The sequence below is a fragment of the Chaetodon trifascialis genome, chromosome 4 (assembly GCF_039877785.1).
Source record: "Chaetodon trifascialis isolate fChaTrf1 chromosome 4, fChaTrf1.hap1, whole genome shotgun sequence".
NCBI classification, from domain to species: Eukaryota; Metazoa; Chordata; class Actinopteri; order Chaetodontiformes; family Chaetodontidae; genus Chaetodon; species Chaetodon trifascialis.
This window is the reverse complement of record NC_092059.1, coordinates 66,574-86,611: the sequence shown is the minus strand read 5'-3', so window position 1 is coordinate 86,611 and position 20,038 is coordinate 66,574. Positions and strand designations below refer to the sequence as shown.

General features: G+C 44.9%; 1 protein-coding gene across 1 annotated transcript in view; it reads right to left on the bottom strand.

Annotated features, from left to right (window-relative positions):
* The window catches only part of wdr18 (WD repeat domain 18), a 50,086-nt gene extending 31,289 nt beyond the window's left edge, over nucleotides 1-18,797 (bottom strand). The window contains exons 1-4 of the mRNA XM_070961865.1: nucleotides 18,553-18,797; nucleotides 17,141-17,251; nucleotides 16,080-16,213; nucleotides 6,941-7,082 (exon numbers count right to left, since the gene is read on the bottom strand). Coding sequence (XP_070817966.1) covers nucleotides 6,941-7,082; nucleotides 16,080-16,213; nucleotides 17,141-17,251; nucleotides 18,553-18,783 — 618 coding nt within the window. The 5' untranslated portion in view covers nucleotides 18,784-18,797. The remainder of the gene's footprint in view (nucleotides 1-6,940; nucleotides 7,083-16,079; nucleotides 16,214-17,140; nucleotides 17,252-18,552) is intronic.
* Nucleotides 18,798-20,038: the final 1,241 nt, after the last annotated feature.

The following is a 20,038-nucleotide window of genomic DNA, read 5'->3' as shown; positions in this document are numbered from 1 at the left end:
GTTGCTCTTGTTTTGTGAAGAACAACACTTCACATATACATCATTACAGCGGTTCCAGCAGGACTCCTCCGCCATGTTTACAGACTGTTTGTTTCACTATCGGTCAACTGAAAAGTTTTATTGGACACAAAAAGAGAAGCATAGAGAGGTGCAGTGATGATGGCAGAATGTTATTCATCTCTGCCAGATGACCTTTGACCTCTCCCTCCCTGACTGACACCCCCTTTGGCGTAATAGAGTTGCTGGCTCTGCAGAATAGACTGTGTTCCAGAGCCGCTTAAATTACTGATCATTTAAATTGTGAGCAGCAGCGTCGCCTCGGCTCGTGTTCAACACCTCCTGATCATCTGTTATGATGTCACAGCAAGCTGACGTGTCATTACTGAGACTCCGCCTCCTGTGATTTATGCCAGAGGGGATTTTACCAAAATTAAAACCTGATCCGAGGACGACAAGAGAAGACACTCTGTGTTTAAAGGTATTAATCATTTGGACTGGAGGAGATCCATGATGTCACAGGCACACCATCTGATTGGTTTAAAACAGGTTTCACTGCTGCTTCAATAAATATTCATTGAATACTAAAAAATAATGCATATACTCTGTAGAACAGTACATATACTAATTCAAATTGATTTCATTTTTTCCATAAATCTGAACACACATCCTAAAAGGTGTTGAGGCTGATGTCAGAAAGAATTTGTCAGAAAGAAAATGCCAATGCATTTCTATGAGGAACGGGTCGAGTTCAGACTGAAATAACCATTAATTAACAAATGAATGGGTTTATTACTTTATCAGACCAAAGCAGATCAAAACACTGCACAGTTAAAATACTCACAGACAGGATTTTACAATCCTGGAAAGTTTCCACAACGGCAACTATTTTCTTTTGTAACAACGATCTTGAGGTAAACAGCAGAGATGGCCTGACCATGTGTCTGATCTCTCAGCACAGCTTCATGATGAATGATGTGAAGTGGTCTGAAGAGGACCTAAAGCATGAGGCTCTGGTTTGTCCAGGCAAACAGAGAAAGGGGACGAGACTGACCTCATGTGGCCACAACCTTCTCTCGTTTGATTCACTTCCTGTTTCATGCTGAACTTCAGGGTGCTGTTACTGCTTATGATAAAGACATGCAAAAAATCTGGTCCTGATTGGTTCACATACGAGGAGGTTATGTGACCTGATACTGCAGGTATCAGATTAATCCAAAGTTTGCACCTCGCAGATGCAAACTGGACTGTGTGACATAGTGTAGTTGAAAAAGCAGTTTGTATTTTAAATAAAAACTGTTGACTTTCCAAAGTTCACCAATAACACACCTGGCCTGTTTGGTGGCTCCTGAGGTGACTAAACTACCTCGTGGTCAGTTTTCTAGACTGTTGGTCAAGAACGAACTTCAAACATTAAAAAGTTCTTTACAATTTACTTCTTATTTTAGTAGACAGTGAAAGAGTGGGCCAGAAGCCCTAACCCTAATCCAAACGTGAAATTAATCAACTTCAAATCTGTTCTCAGATCAGCTTCTTCCTTTGAGTGTCTGAGCTATAGGACATTATCTTCATCGTCACCTTCTTCATCACTAAAACTGGTGTAAAACTCTGCAGCAGGTCTCTGAAACCTTGACTCTCTGACTCAATGCAACGTTTGTGGAGTTGTTGGTGTCACTTTCCTTCATTAAAGCATCAATCACCATCAGTCTGACTTTATCTGTGAGAGGACACGACCTCCTCAACTGTCCGACCTGTCTGATCGTCATGACAACGGTCAGTCTATCTCCATTTCCACCCTGGAGCTTCGTAATGAGCTCATCCATCAACTGAAGGAGCACCAGGTCAGCCATGATGGTTTGAGCAGAGTTTATTCTGCTGTCGGAATACCTTCAAGTGCATCATCAGTCTGAAAACCACGTGACTTTATTTTACATGCACTTGTCAATTGGTGACATCTCTAATTAATAATTTCCTTAATCACATTTTTCAATAACCAAATCACATTTTAAATTATGCTAAAATGTGCAGCACATTGAGCCAAGCAAGCAAGGGTTTGGTTCAGGAAGCTTTCGCTGTCCCGAACAAATCGATTGAATCATTGACCCTATTTCCCATGTTTTGTTATCAAGTGAATAAAGAAGACAATGGCCAGAGCACTGCGGGCCGCCAGCCCAGCCGCTATGTCATCATTCTGGGTGTTAACACGCCGTTGATGTTTGCCCACTAAAACTGTCAGTTTTTCCACTGACAGCTCAGATTCTTATTCTAGGTGTCTGACAACATGATGGACAGGATACCTACAGAGACCTTTTTCTGTCTAACCAGAAACAGCCAATCCAGCCATTATATATGGCTCTAAGCAAAGCCACCAGACTCCATTCACAGAAACAGTCATTTTAATCATTGTAAAACACATTTTATTCAAATGCAACCAAAACAAAATAAAACTCACCAAAACCTTTTTGGTTCATCTTTCATTATACCAACAACAAGCACCAACTCTGGCTTGGTGGAAATAAACTCTTCAGTTAGCATATCCATAGAAAAGCCAGAAGCAGCAAAAACAGTGAAGAGACAAATATTTTCATGTCTAACTCTGCAGTTACTTTAACTGGACATTGCGGACAGAGACATTTAAATATGTCAGACTTGAAATTTTTTTTCCCCAGTAAAAAAAACCCAGCAGTACCACAAAGTAGAGAGTACCAGGTAAAGGAAACATTGTCCTGTCATTTAAATGGGTACTTCATTGAATGCAAATAAGCTTAAGAAAGTAGCATATCTGGTGCCGACTGGTGGGGGTAGCTACGTTCAATCCTCTGGGCGCCTAAATGCACCCATCCCGACGTACATCAATTAAACTGGGACGATGATATGAATCAGGATCAAACTGGATCCTGATGAACAACAAAGACCTGAATCCAAACTGAACAAACTCTATTAACAGACACCAAGTTTAAGGAAAGTTTTTCTGAAGAAGGATGGGAGCATCTGTCCCTGCAGGACGACCGTCCAATCACACAGCAGATAGAGGAGACGACAAGCATCGGCCAGATCAGAGCCTCTGGGGAGATTTATCAGCACTCTGATTGATTCACTTCCTGTTCATTAATGCTGTGAAACCATGAAGACGTGTTTCATCTCTACGATCTGTCCTGTTTTATTTCATCTCTATTTCTATTCTGAAGCACACCTTTAGAGAACATGACAGAGAGACGTGGTCGTTTTTCAGCAGGCAGGAAATTGAGTTTATGATCAGCTGAAAGAGAGAAACAACAAACCAAACCTCATTAAGAGGACACACATACTGAAACAAGCTGCTTGTTAGTGTCTCTGAGGACATTTTAAGTTTTTCTGATCTGAAAGCTCAGCTACAACCTGCTCCCCAAAAAGCATCATGCTTCAGGTGAGCTGTCACTCTACAAGAAGTCAATGTCACGGTTTCTAAAATTCAGAAATAATTCAAAAATGGACTAACAACAAACACAAAGTGTGTATATAGACCACAAGTGGCAATTCCAGGTTCAAGCCCTGTTGCACTCAACAGAAGGAAACAGCTCAACTGGCCAAGATTAAAGCGCCTCCTATGATCAGATTTGACTGAAACTCAAATGTGTGTGTGTGTGTGTGTGTGTGTGTGTGTGTGTGTGTGTGGGTGTGTGTGTGTGTGTGGGTGTGTGTGCTTGATTAGGCCTGCTGAAAGGCAGACTCAAACAAGGCCTGATGATATGTACCAAGGTTTACGATGATTGGACCATTCGTTGAGTAGTTATGGCCATTTTCCTGCTACGCTGAAGCCCTTGTGCAGTGTACTGGTTGATGGTGGTGCAGTGTACTGGTTGATGGTGGTGCAGTGTACTGGTTGATGGTGGTGCAGTGTACTGGTTGACCAGTCATGCTCATTTCTAATGGAAATGTCTGTCAGTGGCCTGATGCTGAGTACCCACTTTGGTGCTGATAAGACTCAAAATCCAACAAGTTCTATTCATATTGGTGTTTTAGAGTTTAGAGCACACTGAGCTGGTTTTGTGTATCAAATTGAAAAAAATCAAATCTATCAATCAAACTTCCTATGTAGGGGATGGCCTTTCCAAAATTTAAGAAGAAGAAGAAGAAATAATCAGAGGGACAATCCCCTTTTTATTTGTCTCACACTGCTACATGCTCTCACACGCCATGCATTGGTGAAATTCTTCTCCGTCTTTAACCCGTCCTGCTCGTCCTTCCTCCGCAGCAGACCAGGAGCGGTGGGCTGCCATCTGACCGGCGCCCGGGGACCAGTTTCCTTTGTCCCCATTGGTCAGGTGGTCCTCTTGCATGTTTTCAGTGGTTTATTTTATGGAGGATACCTCAGGTGAACACAGGGACAACATGCAAACTCCACACAGAAAGGTCCCTTTCCTCGAGCAGCAGGCACTGAGGGCACGCACAGCGCCCCAGGCAGGAATCGAACCCAGGACCTTCTAGCTGTGAGGCAACAGTGTTACCACTGTACCACCAGTGCCACCCTGAGCTCTGAGCTTGGACTCAAACAGTTATCGAACAAATACAAAAAAGTAGTGATTTCTGCAGTCAGTCAGCAGGAAACTGATTCTGCTAAACGAATTTGAGAAGATGAGGACAATGAAAGTAAGAAAGTTCAAGACATGAGTGAAGCTTAAGCTTGAGCCTTTATGCGATGTTTTCAATCCATCACTGGAGGTCACAGAGTCTCTCTGTTATTGCTCTAACTGTGTTTTATGTCTCGTATTTAGTTTATTTACAGTTCGTATTTAGTACTTTGATTCTGAAAGCCTGGTTCAGTGTTTGTGGGTCATCTGGTGTATTTGACTGTTTTGAGCAGCTGTTCAAAAAAAAAAAAAAAAAACAGGCTGAAAGTTTCAAGATGAGTATTTTTTGATCAGATAAATGTCTCTCTCCTCAGATTATATATTGAACAGTTTTATCTGAGCAGGACACATTTGTTTGTCTGTTTGCACTTCACAGCAAACACTAATATCACCTGTGATGAAACAGAAGAGTCACAGTGGACGAAGAGAACAAAGGCCGCAGGAAAGCACATTTTGACGAATTGTTTTTACTCGTCACTGCTCTCATGCGGTTGCTAAAGGGTATCTTGTGTCGAATGAAGCACCAGCCCATAATGCTCTTAATTCACCAGAGAATAAATAGGGTGAGTCTCCTGAATGTGTTCACAGGGGTATTACACAAGACGCACACCTATAAACATCATTCTAAATTGAATATTAATGGACGGCGTATACAGATTAATTCAATTTAATTTAATTTAATTTAATTTAATTTACATAGTGATAAAGGTTGAGTTTGCCATGTTTTGTCTCACTGTGTGCACCAAGCTAGAAAAGTAATGAGACAGATCTCACAGCAAGTTAGAATATTCTGAGCTGCCAGCGAATATTCTAATTTTGAATATATATTCAAATTGTAAAAAAATTCCAGACATTTGATTGCAAAAATTTATATTCGACTGCAGAAAAAAGCAGCAGCCAGTGTAATGAGTGCAGTGACTGACAGACAGCAGTCTTAAGTTTCTGTTGTCCACTAATTAGTTTTTTGTAACCTGGAAAATCTGTTGAAGTCCAACATATTTCAGTGTCTCCAGTCATAATCCAGTGAAAATAATTCAAGAGTTAGATGTGAAAATATGCCGACTCTACAAGCCCCCCCTCTCTAACACTCCTCTTCTGATTCAATGAATTAAGAGTGTATTTCCACCAATCCAGAGCTGGTAATGATTGTTGAACAGTAAAAGATGAACCAAGAGGGTTTTGGTGAGTTCTCCAAACTTGGAAGTCAGACATCAACAGCAAGCTGCACTGCCTCGCTGTGCCAGCAGGGATGTTTTCAAAGCTCCTCAGAGTCATTGAAAACTCTGACCTGCTTGCAAAGGCCGAGCTGCTGGTCTGCAGGGCAGTGATCCTGCCCACACTTTTTATATGGTGTAGAGGCCTGGACGACCTCCAGCAGGCATTCTGGAGATCCACCAAAGATGCCAGTGAAAAAAATCCTGCATTAGAGCTGGAAAGAGAAGTGCGCTGATATCTGTGTTCTTGAGGAAGCAAACATCAACAGCACTGCCATCACCAAGGACTAGGCTTAAAATGGGCAGGCAATGTAACAGGTACACGGTGGCACGGTGGTAACGCTGTGGTCGCCCACCATGCCTTCAGTGCCTGCTGCTCGAGGAAAGGGGCCTTTCTGTGTGGAGTTAGCATGTTCTCCCCGTGTTCACCTTAAAATACCCCCACTAAAAACATCACCAGTGGTGACGAAAGAGATTGGGTCCTCGGGCGCCGTTTGGATGGCAGCCCACCGCTCCTGGTCTGCCGGGGAGGAAGGTGACCAGGATGGGATAAAGGCGGAGGACAAATTGGCATGTGTGTGATGTAGCTGCTGTGTGACTAATAAAGAGGATTGTCCCTCCGATTCTTCTTCCTCTTCTTCTAATACCAATGCCTGACAGACGCCCCCAAAACAGGTCCTTTGAGGTAAATGCTGGTCAAGGTCAAAGGTCAGACATTTCAAGTACCTCAGGATCCACCTCAAAAAATTCCACATAAAAAGCTCTAACTGGGAAGACGATCTTCCCAGTTAGAAGACGAACAGGTCAAGCAACAGCAGAGAAAAGACCGTGCCCACCAAAAAGGCTCTCCTACATTCCTCCTCCACAGCTCCCATCAATGGCAACGCTACAACAACCTTTGGCCTCTTCAGCCAGGTGACGACTCACAACGAGAACCCCCCCCAGAGGACGATCATATTTGACTTTGAGTTACTGCTGATGATGGTGTGTTTTGAGCCTGTATGAGTCTCTTCATAAATCATGGTTTGTTTACTGGTTCTCGCTCAGTGATTTATTTCAGTTTTCTGTAAAATAATAACAGTGTTGTACCTGCGGAGCTGTACGTCAGCTCAGTCTCACCTTGACAGTTTGGTCTAAGGAGGCAGTGGCGACTCTGGCCTGAGCTCCCATCAGGCCACAGTGCAGGTCTGTGATTGCTAGAGAGTGACGAGACAGGACGTGACGCGGCTCAGGGGTGTGGCTTAAATCCAGCTGGAGCACACTGAAAACACACACACACACACACACACACACACACACACACACACACACACACACACACACACACACACACACACACACACATTATGAGTCAGTCAAGAACCAAAAAACACCCTCACACTGATTTCCACATTCAGAACTTCCATCAGAAAACTACAGATTTTGGCTGATGGAATTTAGGATGAGGCTGACATGAACAGGATACAGATTCCCACTTCCTGTTAAAGACTCTATCTGTCTATCTGCTCCATCATTTCTACTGTAATGATGTTTGTCTCAAAGAAACTCCTCAGAGTCTCAGGAAGGACTTGAAAAAAAAACCAGAGGAAAAGCATAGAGGAAAATATGTTCTTAAGATTATTTATGCAAGTGAGCACCGATCATTATCGATCATAAATGATACTGATCACAATTTAATCAGTGCAGATATTGAAGATGCTCTCGGACAGAAATCAACACAAAGACTTTAAAAAGCTATAATTTTACTCCAAACTGACTCCAGATCAGATCCTGCAGAGAGTTGAGAGGAAGACATCAGATTGATGAAGATGGAACTGATTAAACAGCTGAAACATGTTTTATTCCTGACAGATGTTTATCTGACATGTTTTACATTCAGGTCAGGTTTCCCATCATCCTCTGGTGCTGGCTGACATCACAGCATCAAACACAGCTCAGAGGCTGAGGATGTACAGTGTGTCTGCAGCTGCAGGTTTATACGCTGAGTGAGCACATTTCATCTTTACAATAACAGATATATTGATTATTGGCTGCAGGTGATCAGTGACATGCTGTCAGTAGGGCTCTCAAGAAATATTGTGGATTCAAAATAACATTCAAATTAGGGCTGTCAAAATGGGCCAAAAATCACATTTGAACATTTCCTCTAAAAAAAGAGGAGCTAGGAATTTTACAGCATTTAGTGTTTTCATAATCTGTACAGATGTACTTACATTTTGTTCTGTTGTTTTGTTCTATTGTGTATCCTGCACACTCTTTTCCCTTGACTCTGTCATCCCACTGACATTTGTAGGAAAATGGAAACGAGTGGAGAGCAGAGCGGGAGGAAGAGTCCACACATACAATGTTCTCACATGTTTATGTCAGCACTAGCTTGTGTCAGGTCTGCTGCACGGATCAGATGCTTTCTCCACGATAACGACTGACGTGGTGCTCCTGCAAAAGGCTAATCGCATCTACAACACACACACTGTACAGAGTTTTCACACTGTTTCAGCTTGAAATGACCCGAACTTCGACACTTTCTGCCATTCGCTCTGTCCTGCCTCCTCTCCTCTCTCCTCTCTTCTTCTGTCCTCTTCTCTCCTCTTCTCTCTTCTCTTCTCTTCTCTCCTCTTCTCTCCTCTCTTCTCTCCTCTTCTCTCTTCTCTTCTCTTCTCTTCTCTTCTCTTCTCTTCTCTTCTCTTCTCTTCTCTCTTCTCCTCTCTTCTCTTCTCTTCTCTTCTCTTCTCTTCTCTTCTCTTCTCTTCTCTTCTCTTCTCTTCTCTCCTCTCCTCCTCTCCTCTCCTCTCCTCTCCTCTCCTCTCCTCTCCTTCCGTTTCCAGTGTGAGTGTGAGTGGTTGCAGTTACAGGTTACTTGTTAGGGAGTGTTTTTTTCGGAGGGATGGCGTCCGCCGAGACGCCACCTCCATCCCTCCGGCAGGGAGTGAGGATAGTCCCGCCTGACAACAGTGTGTCGGTGGAGGAGGTCCTGCTGGCTGTGGGAGAGCAGGTGGGTCACGAACAGCTAAGCTATGCTTCCCGCATGAATAAGGCTGTGGTGGTGTTTTTGAAAGGTGAGCCGCAGGTGAATCAGCTGATTGAGAGCGGCGTGTTTATCCGCGATTTGTTTGTGCAGGTGTCCCCGCTGTCGGTGCCCTCCACGCGAATCACCATATCTGGTGTTCCGCCGTTCATACCAAATGAGCTGTTGGAGCAAGAGCTCCGCAGGTTCGGCAAATTTGCCAGCGGGATTAAAACGGTGAGTTTAGGATGCAAAGATCCTAAACTGAGGCATGTTCAGTCGCTGCGAAGGCAGCTATTTATGTTCTTGGACTCTCCGACTCAAACGCTGGAGGTGTCCTTCAGAGTCAAACACGGGGAGGGCTCATACATGGTGTACGCGAGCTCAGGTCAGATGAAGTGTTTTGAGTGCGGGGATGTCGGGCATAAACATTTGACCTGTCCGCACAGACAGCAGGGGGCGGCGGGCGGCCTCGCTCGCGCGGACGCGTTAGGTGCGGAAAAGTAAACGTTAAAATATGATCATGCACAGCACGGTGCTTCCTCTTTTTGACTGCTTGTTGTTTGTGTCTCTTTGTCTGTCTCTCTTCTCTGCCCTCTTCATGCAGAGCCTCATTACAGGGACCTTAAACATTAATGGTGGGAGGGACAGGCATAAAAGAGCTATAATTTCTGAGTTAGCTACTCAAAAAAAGTTGGATGTGTTGCTTCTACAGGAAACACATACAGTCTCAGGGGATGAAGTAGACTGGGGCCTATGGTGGGATGGACCATGCGTCCTCAGCCATGGCACAAATTTTAGTGCGGGGATAGCAATTTTGTTTACACCATCTGCAAACGCAACTGTTCTGTTCTCTGTTGAGGTGGTGAAGGGTCGCGCACTCATTGTTAAGGCAGAAATACAAAGTGCTGCTTTTGTTTTTGTAAATGTGTACGCACCAAACCACGGCGCTGACAGAGCTCGCTTCTTCAGCACACTGGCAAATGAGCTGCAAAAATACCAAAATGAGCAGATCATTATGGGTGGGGATTTTAACTGTACTTTAGATTTCACTTTAGACAGGACACATGAAGAACCACATCCACAATCATCACTTCACTTGAAAAATGTCACCACACATCTAGATCTGTTGGACACATGGAGGGTTAAACATCCCCACACGAGACAGTACTCATGGGTGAGGGTCAGCAATAACAGGGTGAGTGCCGCCAGGCTGGACAGGCTTTACATTTCTGGAAGCCTCAGCTCCAGGCTTGCCTCCAGTAGCATCTGCCCAGTTGGCTTTACAGATCACCATCTTGTGGCCATGGAAACGGTAACCTCGCCGGGTAAAAGGGTTAGCTCGTACTGGTGTTTTAATAACAAGCTCTTACAGGACATTACCTTTTGTAAGGCTTTTGAGGGGTTCTGGCAGCAGTGGAAACTGAGGAAACCCCTCTTCAGTTCCCTGAAGCTTTGGTGGGAGGTAGGCAAGGCCCAAGTCCGAGTCTTCTGCCAACAGTACACATCCTATTCCACTTCTAGGATAAAGGCGGCAGTGCATGACCTTGAGGCCAGCATTAAAAACATTGAGTTGGGGCTGCACGGAGACCCAGACCCCAATATGGGTTCTCTGCTACAAGAGAAAAGAAAGGAACTAAGCTCCTTACTACAGGAGAGGGTGAAGGGGGCTTTGGTAAGGTCTCGCTTCCTCCATCTGAAGGACATGGATGCCCCAAGCGCCTTCTTTTTTGGCTTGGAAAGGTCAACAGCACAGAGGAAGATGATGACCTGCCTGAAGCTCCCAGATGGTAGGGTCACCACCAGCCCAGAGGAGATGAGGCGACACACGGTGGATTTTTACACCAATCTCTTTGCTGCAGAGGATTGTAGGACCGAGTGTCAGGAAGAGCTGCTGCAGGAGCTCCCCCAGCTTAGCCCAGGGGAGAAGGATATTCTGGACTCCGAGCTCACTCTAGAGGAGCTGACCACCGCCGTCCATCAGATGGCATCTGGGAAGGCTCCTGGGATTGACGGTCTCTCCAGTGACTTTTTCAAACAGTTCTGGAACATTATGGGATCTGACCTTCACGCAGTTCTGGTCGAGTGCTGCCGGACAGATTCTCTTCCTGTCTCATGCTAGCGGGCAGTCCTCTCACTCCTGCCAAAGAAAGGAGACTTGGCTCTTCTTAAGAACTGGAGGCCAGTGGCGCTCCTTTGTACTGATTACAAGGTTCTCTCTAGAGCCTTGTCCAACAGACTAAACAGTGTACTTGGTGGCATTGTCCACACAGACCAAAGTTATTGCATACCTGACAGAAATATAATGGACAATATTTTTCTTGTTCGTGATGTGATAGAAATGTGTAACTTTTGTGATGTAAACACAGGGATTTTATCACTAGACCAGGAGAAGGCATTTGATAGGGTAGATCACTCTTATTTGTTTTCCACACTTAGGCCTTTTGGTTTTGGTGATGGGTTTATGTCGTGGGTTAGTCTGTTATACAGGGGTGCGCAGTGTTTGGTGAAAATGGGGGCAGGGCTGAGTCAGCCAATCCCTGTGCAGTGGGGGATCAGACAGGGTTGCCCTATATCAGGCCAGCTATACAGCTTAGCCATTGAGCCCTTGCTGTGCAGGTTGAGGGGTCGACTCACTGGCTTATCGCTGCCGGGTCCTGCTCTCAGTTAGCGTCCTCCATTGGTTTCTGCTTATGCGGATGATGTAAATATCTTTGTCACAAGCCAGGGAGATGTTCACAGTCTGTGGGATGCCCTGTCCCTGTACGAGAGGGCTTCATCTGCACGGGTCAACTGGGCAAAGAGTGGAGCGTTGCTAGTCGGGCAGTGGAGGGGTCAGCCAGTGCCCAGTTTGCCGGGAGGGCTCAAATGGGGTAAAGAGGGCCTGAAAGTGTTGGGGGTCTTTCTGGGCACTGAGGCTTTTCAGTTCAAGAATTGGGAGGGGGTGATGGAGAAAGTGTGTGCTCAGTTGTCTAAATGGAAATGGTTGCTACCCCAGCTGTCGTATAGGGGGAGAGTTCTGGTCGTAAACAACTTGGTCGCCTCGACTCTATGGCACAGACTTGTCCCTCTTACACCACCACCAGGCCTGATTGAAGATCTCCAGAGGGCCATCGTAGACTTCTTCTGGTCCAGCCGGCACTGGGTTCGTGCAGCAGTTCTCTACCTTCCTGTGGATGAAGGTGGGCAAGGCCTCATTAACATTCAGGCAAAGATTGCCTCTTTCAGACTTCGAACAGCTCAGGAAATATTATATGGATGTGGTCCCAGCTGGCTGGACACCGCTCACCTGCTGCTGAGGAGAGCCGGGAGGTTGGGATACGAGAAACAGCTGTTCCTGATACAACTGGAGGAGGTAGACCTGACAGGGCTGACTCCGTTTTACAGCTCTGTGGTGCAAGCATGGAGGATTTTTAACTCATCTCGTACCACAGAAGGGACTCCTGGCATGTGGCTATTCGAGGAACCTCTGTTCTTCAATGGATTCCTTAGAGCACAGACACTGCAATCAGCCAGCCTGAGGGCTAACCTCAGAACAGCTGGCTGCACCAAACTGGGCCACCTGATGAGGGCAAGGTTGAGTATGGATGCCCTGAGGGACAGGAGTGGCATTACTTCTGTGAGGCTACTCAACAGAGTGGTGGAGGAGGTTTGTGCTGCCCTGCCAGCATCATTCAGAGCATTCATTAATAACCATGCTCAATGTGAACAGTGGACAGAGGGGATGGAGTATGGTTTCCCTTCTGTGGTGGTCACACCTTCTGTGGGGGAGTGGCAGGAAGGAGGGGGACAGCTGCTCTCACTTGCAACCCCAAAGCTGGACAAGTTTCAGGACGCTGGTAAGAAGGCTATCTACCAGTGTTGCGTTAAGGTTTTGCACCTGCGCTCTCTGGCAGAGCTGAAGGAGTCGAGGTGGACAGAGTTTTTCGGCCCAGACACCTCTCCCAAAGGCAGCTGGCGGTCCTTGTACAAGCTGCCCCTGGATAAGCGGGCAGCAGACCTCCAATGGAGGGTTGTACATGGGGCAATAGCTACGAACAGATACAGAGCACACCTTGATCCGGAGCTGGGGGAGGAGTGTGGGTTTTGTTCAGACTCTGAAACAATTTTCCATCTGTTTGTCCAGTGTCCGCGGCTGGCTGCGCTGTTTGAACTTTTAAAGTCCTGGTTTCAGGCCCTCGGGGAAGATTTTTCTTTTAGTTTGTTTATATATGGCCCGAGATATAGTGCAAAAAAGAAAATGTTGCACACTTTAATCAACTTTCTTTCAGGGTCCGCTAAGTTAGCCATCTGGCTGACGAGGAAAAATCGGGATAAAGGTGTCGGCAGTGTGCAGCCATTGTTGGTGCTGCAGGGTCTGCTGAAGGCCCGACTAAAGATTGAACACACATATTATAAGATGGTGGACAATCTGCAGACTTTCAGTCACATGTGGGGCATTGGGGGGGTTCTCTGCTCTCTAGGGGGCAATGGAGAGCTCATCACTAATTTTTGAATGTTAATGCCGGAATAGGACAGACTTTTTCTTTTTCTGCGGTGTTTTTGTTTTTCTATCTGTGATTCGGGAATATTTTAGCTCATTGAAAGAAGGGATGAGGATTTGATTTTGTGCTAAAGTTGGCAAATAAATGGCTTTTTAAAACCAAACCTCTCTTCTCCTCTTCTCCTCTCTTCTCTTCTCCTCTACTCTCTTCTCTTCTCCTCTCTTCTCTCCTCCTCTCCTCTCTTCTCTCCTCTTCTCCTCTCCTCTCTTCTCCTCTTCTCCTCTCTTCTCTCCTCTTCTCTTCTCTCTTCTCTTCTCTTCTCCTCTCCTCTTCTCCTCTCCTCTCTTCTCCTCTCCTCTCTTCTCTCCTCTTCTCTCTTCTCTCCTCTTCTCCTCTCTTCTCTTCTCTTCTCTTCTCCTCTCTTCTCCTCTCTTCTCTCCTCTTCTCCTCTCTTCTCTTCTCTTCTCCTCTCCTCTCTTCTCCTCTCTTCTCTCCTCTTCTCTCCTCTTCTCTCCTCTTCTCCTCTCTTCTCTTCTCTCTTCTCTTCTCCTCTCCTCTCTTCTCCTCTCCTCTCCTCTCCTCTCTTCTCTCTTCTTCTCTTCTCTCTTCTCCTCTCCTCTCCTCTTCTCCTCTCTTCTCTTCTCTTCTCCTCTCCTCTCTTCTCCTCTCCCCTCCTCTCTTCTCTCACTATGCCATCAAATCACATCTTTTTCACGTCACTTGTCTACAGTGTAAGCACACAGCGTGACACTAATCATCAGCATGGCGCTGTATTAGTTAAATGGATTAAGATGTGATGCAAAGAACATCAATTGATGATTTTCAATAATCAATTGCTCGAGTTTCTCTAGGAATCACTTCAGAGGAAGATGTCTGACTGAGTCTTGAGCTTCTTCATCTGCACACTTTAAACTGTTTTTTGTTCATGGTTTAAATGCACAAAAGGGAACTAAGGAATCCTCAACAACTAACTGAAGATCACATTTCACTCTGAAGACTTGAACAACAAACTAATACAAACGGCTCCAATCAGCATTTCCTGGAATGTTCTGTGGGATGTTCCTGAACTCATCATTTCAACTTCAGACTGGAAGTTAGTTAGTTAGTCCGTCAGTTATTTAAAAGTGACGTACACAGTGACTCAGTTATGAAAAGTGAATGCAATTAGTTCCACACCAGTGCACATGGGCGGGTTGGTTGGTTGCCAGTGACCACAGTTATACACACGGTCAGTTATATACAGTGTTGGGACAGCTACTTGGAAAGTGCTGTGAGCTATGCTACGCTACCCCTACCCCTACCTACCCCTCCCTACCCCTCCCCCTACCCCTTCACTCTACATTAAACACAGCTACCCTCAGAGAAATGCAGCAAGGTGAACAACAGCAACGTGGTTTTACATCGAACCAAATTCGTTCCAAGTCAGTGACGTCAGTGATCAAAGAAACAGATTAATTAACTGATTAATCAATAAGTTGTACTATCTGCTGTCACTGCTCTCACAGAAACAAACACAAAGCAGGTGTCGACATCGTGTATGCTGTCTGCTCTCACCCTCTGTCATATTTCCATCCAGTAAACTTGAGCTGGTGAGTCTGTTTCCTGCAGCACAGACGCTGCAGACACCAGCCAGCACTGGATGTGGAAGTGCTTCTGTTGGCCAGGTGTACACGTCCGTCATGGAGGTGGCATCACTTCCTGATCTTGAGCAGTTTGATTTGAGACTGCAGGAAAGAGCTCTGCTACATTTGAGCTTCAGCTTGTGTGGACACCGCTGCACTACTCGATCGATAAAAGAGCCAAACTACTGAAAAGGTACTTGATTCAGAAAAAAGCAACGCTAACGTTACCACCACGCTAATGAGAAATGTAGTTAAAGGTAGTAACGCTGCTACTGTCCAATACTGCTTACATGTGAGGGGACACAGTTAGTCAGATGCGTGTGGACACCGTTACAATGATGCTCCTATCACCTATACCAAGATGCTGAAGAAGCTAAGGACTATCATGGACAACATCTCACACCCCCTTCATGATGTGCTGGTCAGTCACAGGAGGACGTTCAGTGGGAGACTCATACCACCTAAAACTCAGGACTGAACGCTACAGGAAGTCATTCCTGCCTGTGGACATCAACCTGTACGCCTCCTCCCTCTGAACGGCCCTGGGACTTCACTGTCACTGTCTGCTCTGTTGTAGATCTCACATTTCAGTTTTTGCACATTCAACATTCAGTACATAGTAATTCTAATTTATATTTTACATCTCAATTTTGCACATCCAATTGTATTGCGGTACATTTTATATTGTTGTACATTCATTGAGTGGATATTGCTGTATATTTGTATATATTTACATATATCCTTAGTATTAATATTCTGTTTCTTTTATATTGCCTTTATATACATATTCCTTCTCGTCCTTCTTTCTAATTTTTATTCTAATCTATAATTCTGTTTTGCATGAAGCACTGCTAAAAACAATTTCCCCTCGGGGATCAATAAAGTAATTCTGATTCTGATTCTGATTCTGATCAGACAGCAGCTTTTTCTGAATGAAGTAACTCAGCGGGGACGTGAATGTGTTCAAGTTGAAACTGTCACTGGATGGATGTGAGCACATAAGATAATAAGAATAACACAGACACTGAGAGGACGATGTCCAAATACTGACTGCCAACTGGCTGAAGTGACCAATCTGTTCAACCTGACTTTTAATTTCTCAGGCTTTCTTCAAACTAGGTGTGTTCAGGTGAGTTCAGATGTGTTACCTGGACAGACTCCACACCAGAGCCAGGTTGTCTTTTCCTCCTGAGACAAAATGACTGCTGTCGTCTGTGAACTTCAGACAAGTTACATCCTGATAGTGACGGCTGAGGACAGCAAGCAGCTTACCTGTGGACACCTGAATCAATCAAAGAACAGACATTATACACCTGAACCAATGACAGAGGAGATACACGTAACATTTGTTTTTCTTGAACACGAAACAGAAACATCATGATTCCAGTTTGTTGATCTGAACTGACATACACTGCTCAAAAAAATGAAGGGAAAACTTCATTGTTATTTATCATAACAACAGTCAATGGAAACCACAATCATCAACCCCCTGAGGGCAGGATTCAACATCACACCGGCGTGAGACGTCGTCAGTGTTGGTTTCTGCCACTGACCGCTCGGGTTGTTGTGATAAGAGTCTGGAAAGGATCCTGCAGAAATAGACCTTCATGTTAAAGATTAATATCTGGTTGTTTGTTTTTTTTACCAGAGTCAGCTGTTACATCACTCTTGCCAAATCCACCAGACTCCATTCACAAAAACTGTAATTTTATCATTAGAAAACACACTTCATTCAAACACAACTAAAACCAAGTAAAACTCATCAAAACCTTCTTGGTTCATCTTTCACTGCTCCAACAATCATCACTGAATCTGGTGTGGTGTAAATAAACTCACTGAATTCACTGAATCAGGCAACATGGGAGAATGAGAGAAAACATCTGACCCTGGAGTTACTGTCTCTGGACGTTAGGAGGAGACTTTTAAATGGACTTCAACTGATTTTCCCAGTAAAAAACAAAAAACCCAGCAATGACTTATTTTTTTGTCCGGGAGGCAGACACTGTCTCTACATTTATATTCTGTAGAGTATACTGAGTCTACAGAAGAGAAGAGAGTCGGCTACAGAAGTGTATCAAATAAAGTGGTCATTGACACTAGTGACTGTTATCAATCCTCGTCATTAATTTAATCAATATTAGTTTTATATATCCTCCTCAAGTAGTGCCAATATGTTCATGAAGCACAGAAGAAGAAGGAGCTGACTCACCTCCCACAGGTAAATGGCCTCAGCGACGGCGGCCGTGAGGAAGAGCCCATTAGGTGAGGCAGTCAGACAGGTGACGACACCTGGACACACGATCTTCTGCTGCAGCTGATCCTGGGCGACAAACAGGAAGTCACATGTCTGAGGTTTAATATTTACAGTATCTCGTTGTCATTATGGATTTCACGTGTTTTTAACAGTCTGTTCACACTCATATCAGAAAAAGAAGAATTTTTTAAGAAAATGAAAACATTAAACAATAAAAGGCTAATTAGACCTAAATAAATGTCTTTTTTTTTTTTAAGCCTGGCCCCCAGACACACTGTGGCCCTCGAACAGATACCGTTGAGGACCTGCTGCCACCTTGTGTTTGAACAGGCAACAACACATTATGAAGTGGAACGTTTCCCATAGATGAGCAATGATTATGTTTGGTGAACATTCAGTGCAGCTGGAGATCGTTCACAGTGACCTGTCTCCAGGTGAAGGTGGGTTTAACACGGCTGGTTTCTCTCTGGTCGACATCGTTGTCATGGTGACATTAACTGATGCAGGTAACTCTGTGTAAATGCGATTGTAAGAAAATGAGTCAGAAATAAATATGGACGAAGTGTATGAGCCTCGCTTTCATGCTGGTCCAATCAATTGAGTTCAATTCAGTTTTATTTGTGTAGCACCAAAGCCCAACAGAAGCTGTCTCAGGACACTTTCCATGCAGAGCTGCTACAGGCCGAGCTCTTCATCTACAGAGACCCAACAGTTCCCTCATGAGCAAGCAAAAACTTCCTTTTAACAGGCAGAAACCTCAGGCAGAGCCAGGCTCTGGGTGGGCGGCCATCTGCCTCCACAATCACAAGAGACCTGCTGCTAATTAACTGATGAAATGTGACAAGAAGATAGAACAGATCACCAAACATTCTGCACCTGTGACCATGGATGAACATCAATGTGAACCATTAAGTCTGAGAAACTGATCTATCGATATCGCCTTTGATTATAAAAGACCACCAAGCAGCACTTTGTTAAAATTACATCTTCACTTCTTTTCCACGTGTTGTTGCTTCGATCTCCTTCGACCAACACGTGCAATGGAGGGCGAAAGCGCTAAATTCTTGACCACAGATCAGTTTTAAAAGAAGTGAAATGACGTTTGGTGGAGGTTTTCCAGGCCGAACTGACCAGCAGACCCGAGCGGTCCGTCACGAGCCTTAGACTTTGTTTTGGGTTCGAACCTGTGTTTGCAGACACGCGCCGTGTTTAATATCACAGATATCTTCAGGGGCTTTGGTGACGTTTCTTTGTGTTCAGCAGTGACTCGAGGCTCTCTCCGCCTCCGGTGTGTTAGCCAGGTGACATGCAGAAGGTGTGTTCCGCCGTGTTTGCGTGTGTCCCGGTGTCTCCCGCTGAGCTCGTACCTTCCTCTGGATCTCCCACACGTTGATGAAGTTCTTGCCCAGCTGGGCGGACAGCAGGAACTGTCCGCCGAGGACGGTCAGTGCCCGGGCGGAGCTGTTCCCCCCCCGGTAGGACAGCAGGCTGGAGCCGCTGTGCAGATCGAAGACGGTGCTGTTCCACAGCTGAGAGCCGGAGTCGCTGCTCATTATCACCTCCAAAGGTGCCGCCATGTTGTCTCCACCACAACACATTACGCACGCGGGAAACCGCCGGAGTGACGTAATTTCCTTGTGTAAGTGCATTGTGGGAGGTGTAGGATCAGGGTCCCCGACATTGGGTGGGCTCCCTTTTCTTTCTTTCTTTCTTTCTTTCTTTCTTAAAATAAACTTTATTAAACATACTGCTTCACATTAGTTCCAGTAGTGCAAAGTAAGAACAGGGGACACAGAGTTAGGACAAAAAATGAAATGATAGAGAAGAGAAGAAAAACAAACATGCTACATTTTACATGTACAAGTTACAATTCACACATGCATTCAGTCAATGCAGCCTTCTTATTTTTGTAGGCACTGATTGATTGTAGGTATAATTTTGTTTTTGATTCATAAACTTACATTTCTGAATGGAAAAAGTAGCTAAAATAAAATAAAAATTAGATTTATAACATGGATTTTTTTTCATTGTCATCTTTTTTTCTTTTCTTTTTTTTTCAAAAAGACCAAAAATAACACGCTCAGAAAACAATACAAAATTTGCATAAAGTTTGTCACAGATAAACCTCGTTACATCACACCTGGTGATGACCAGGTGAGCCTGCAAGAGGAGCTGAGAAGGAGCAGCTACCTGTCTTTGAGTCAGAGGGTCCAATTGAACCGCAGGATCCTCCAACACCTGCTGACCAACCAGAGGGCACACCTGGATGGTGGCCAATCAGAGAGCAGAGAGCACAATGACACAGGTAGGCCGCAGGTATTCAGGACAGGGGGTGGGGCTTAGAACAGAGAAACAGGTGGACCACAGGTGTTCAGGACAGGGGGCAGGCCTTAACTAAGCCTATGTGTACACATAGCAGGTTATTGTGGAAAACGGATATTCCCCCTCTCTTTTCAAAAATAACATCATGCAATTTTTTCAATTCAATTTTATTTGTATAGCGCCAAATCACAACAGAAGTTGTCTCAGGACACTTTCCATATAGAGCTGCTACAGACTGAGCTCTTTATCTACAGAGAACCAACAATTCCCTCATGAGCAGCACTTGGAGACAGTGGCGAGGAAAAACTTCCTTTTAACAGGCAGAAACCTCAGACTGAACCAGACTCTGGGTGGGCGGCCATCTGCCTCCACCGGCTGGGTGAGAGAGGAAGAGCAAGAGAGGGAGAGTGAGACAGACAGACAGACAGACAGACAGACAGACAGACAGACAGACAGACAGACAGACATGCATGCAGTCACAGTAACAGTGACAGTGGATGTAATAACAGCAGTAGCAGTTGCAGTGGATGT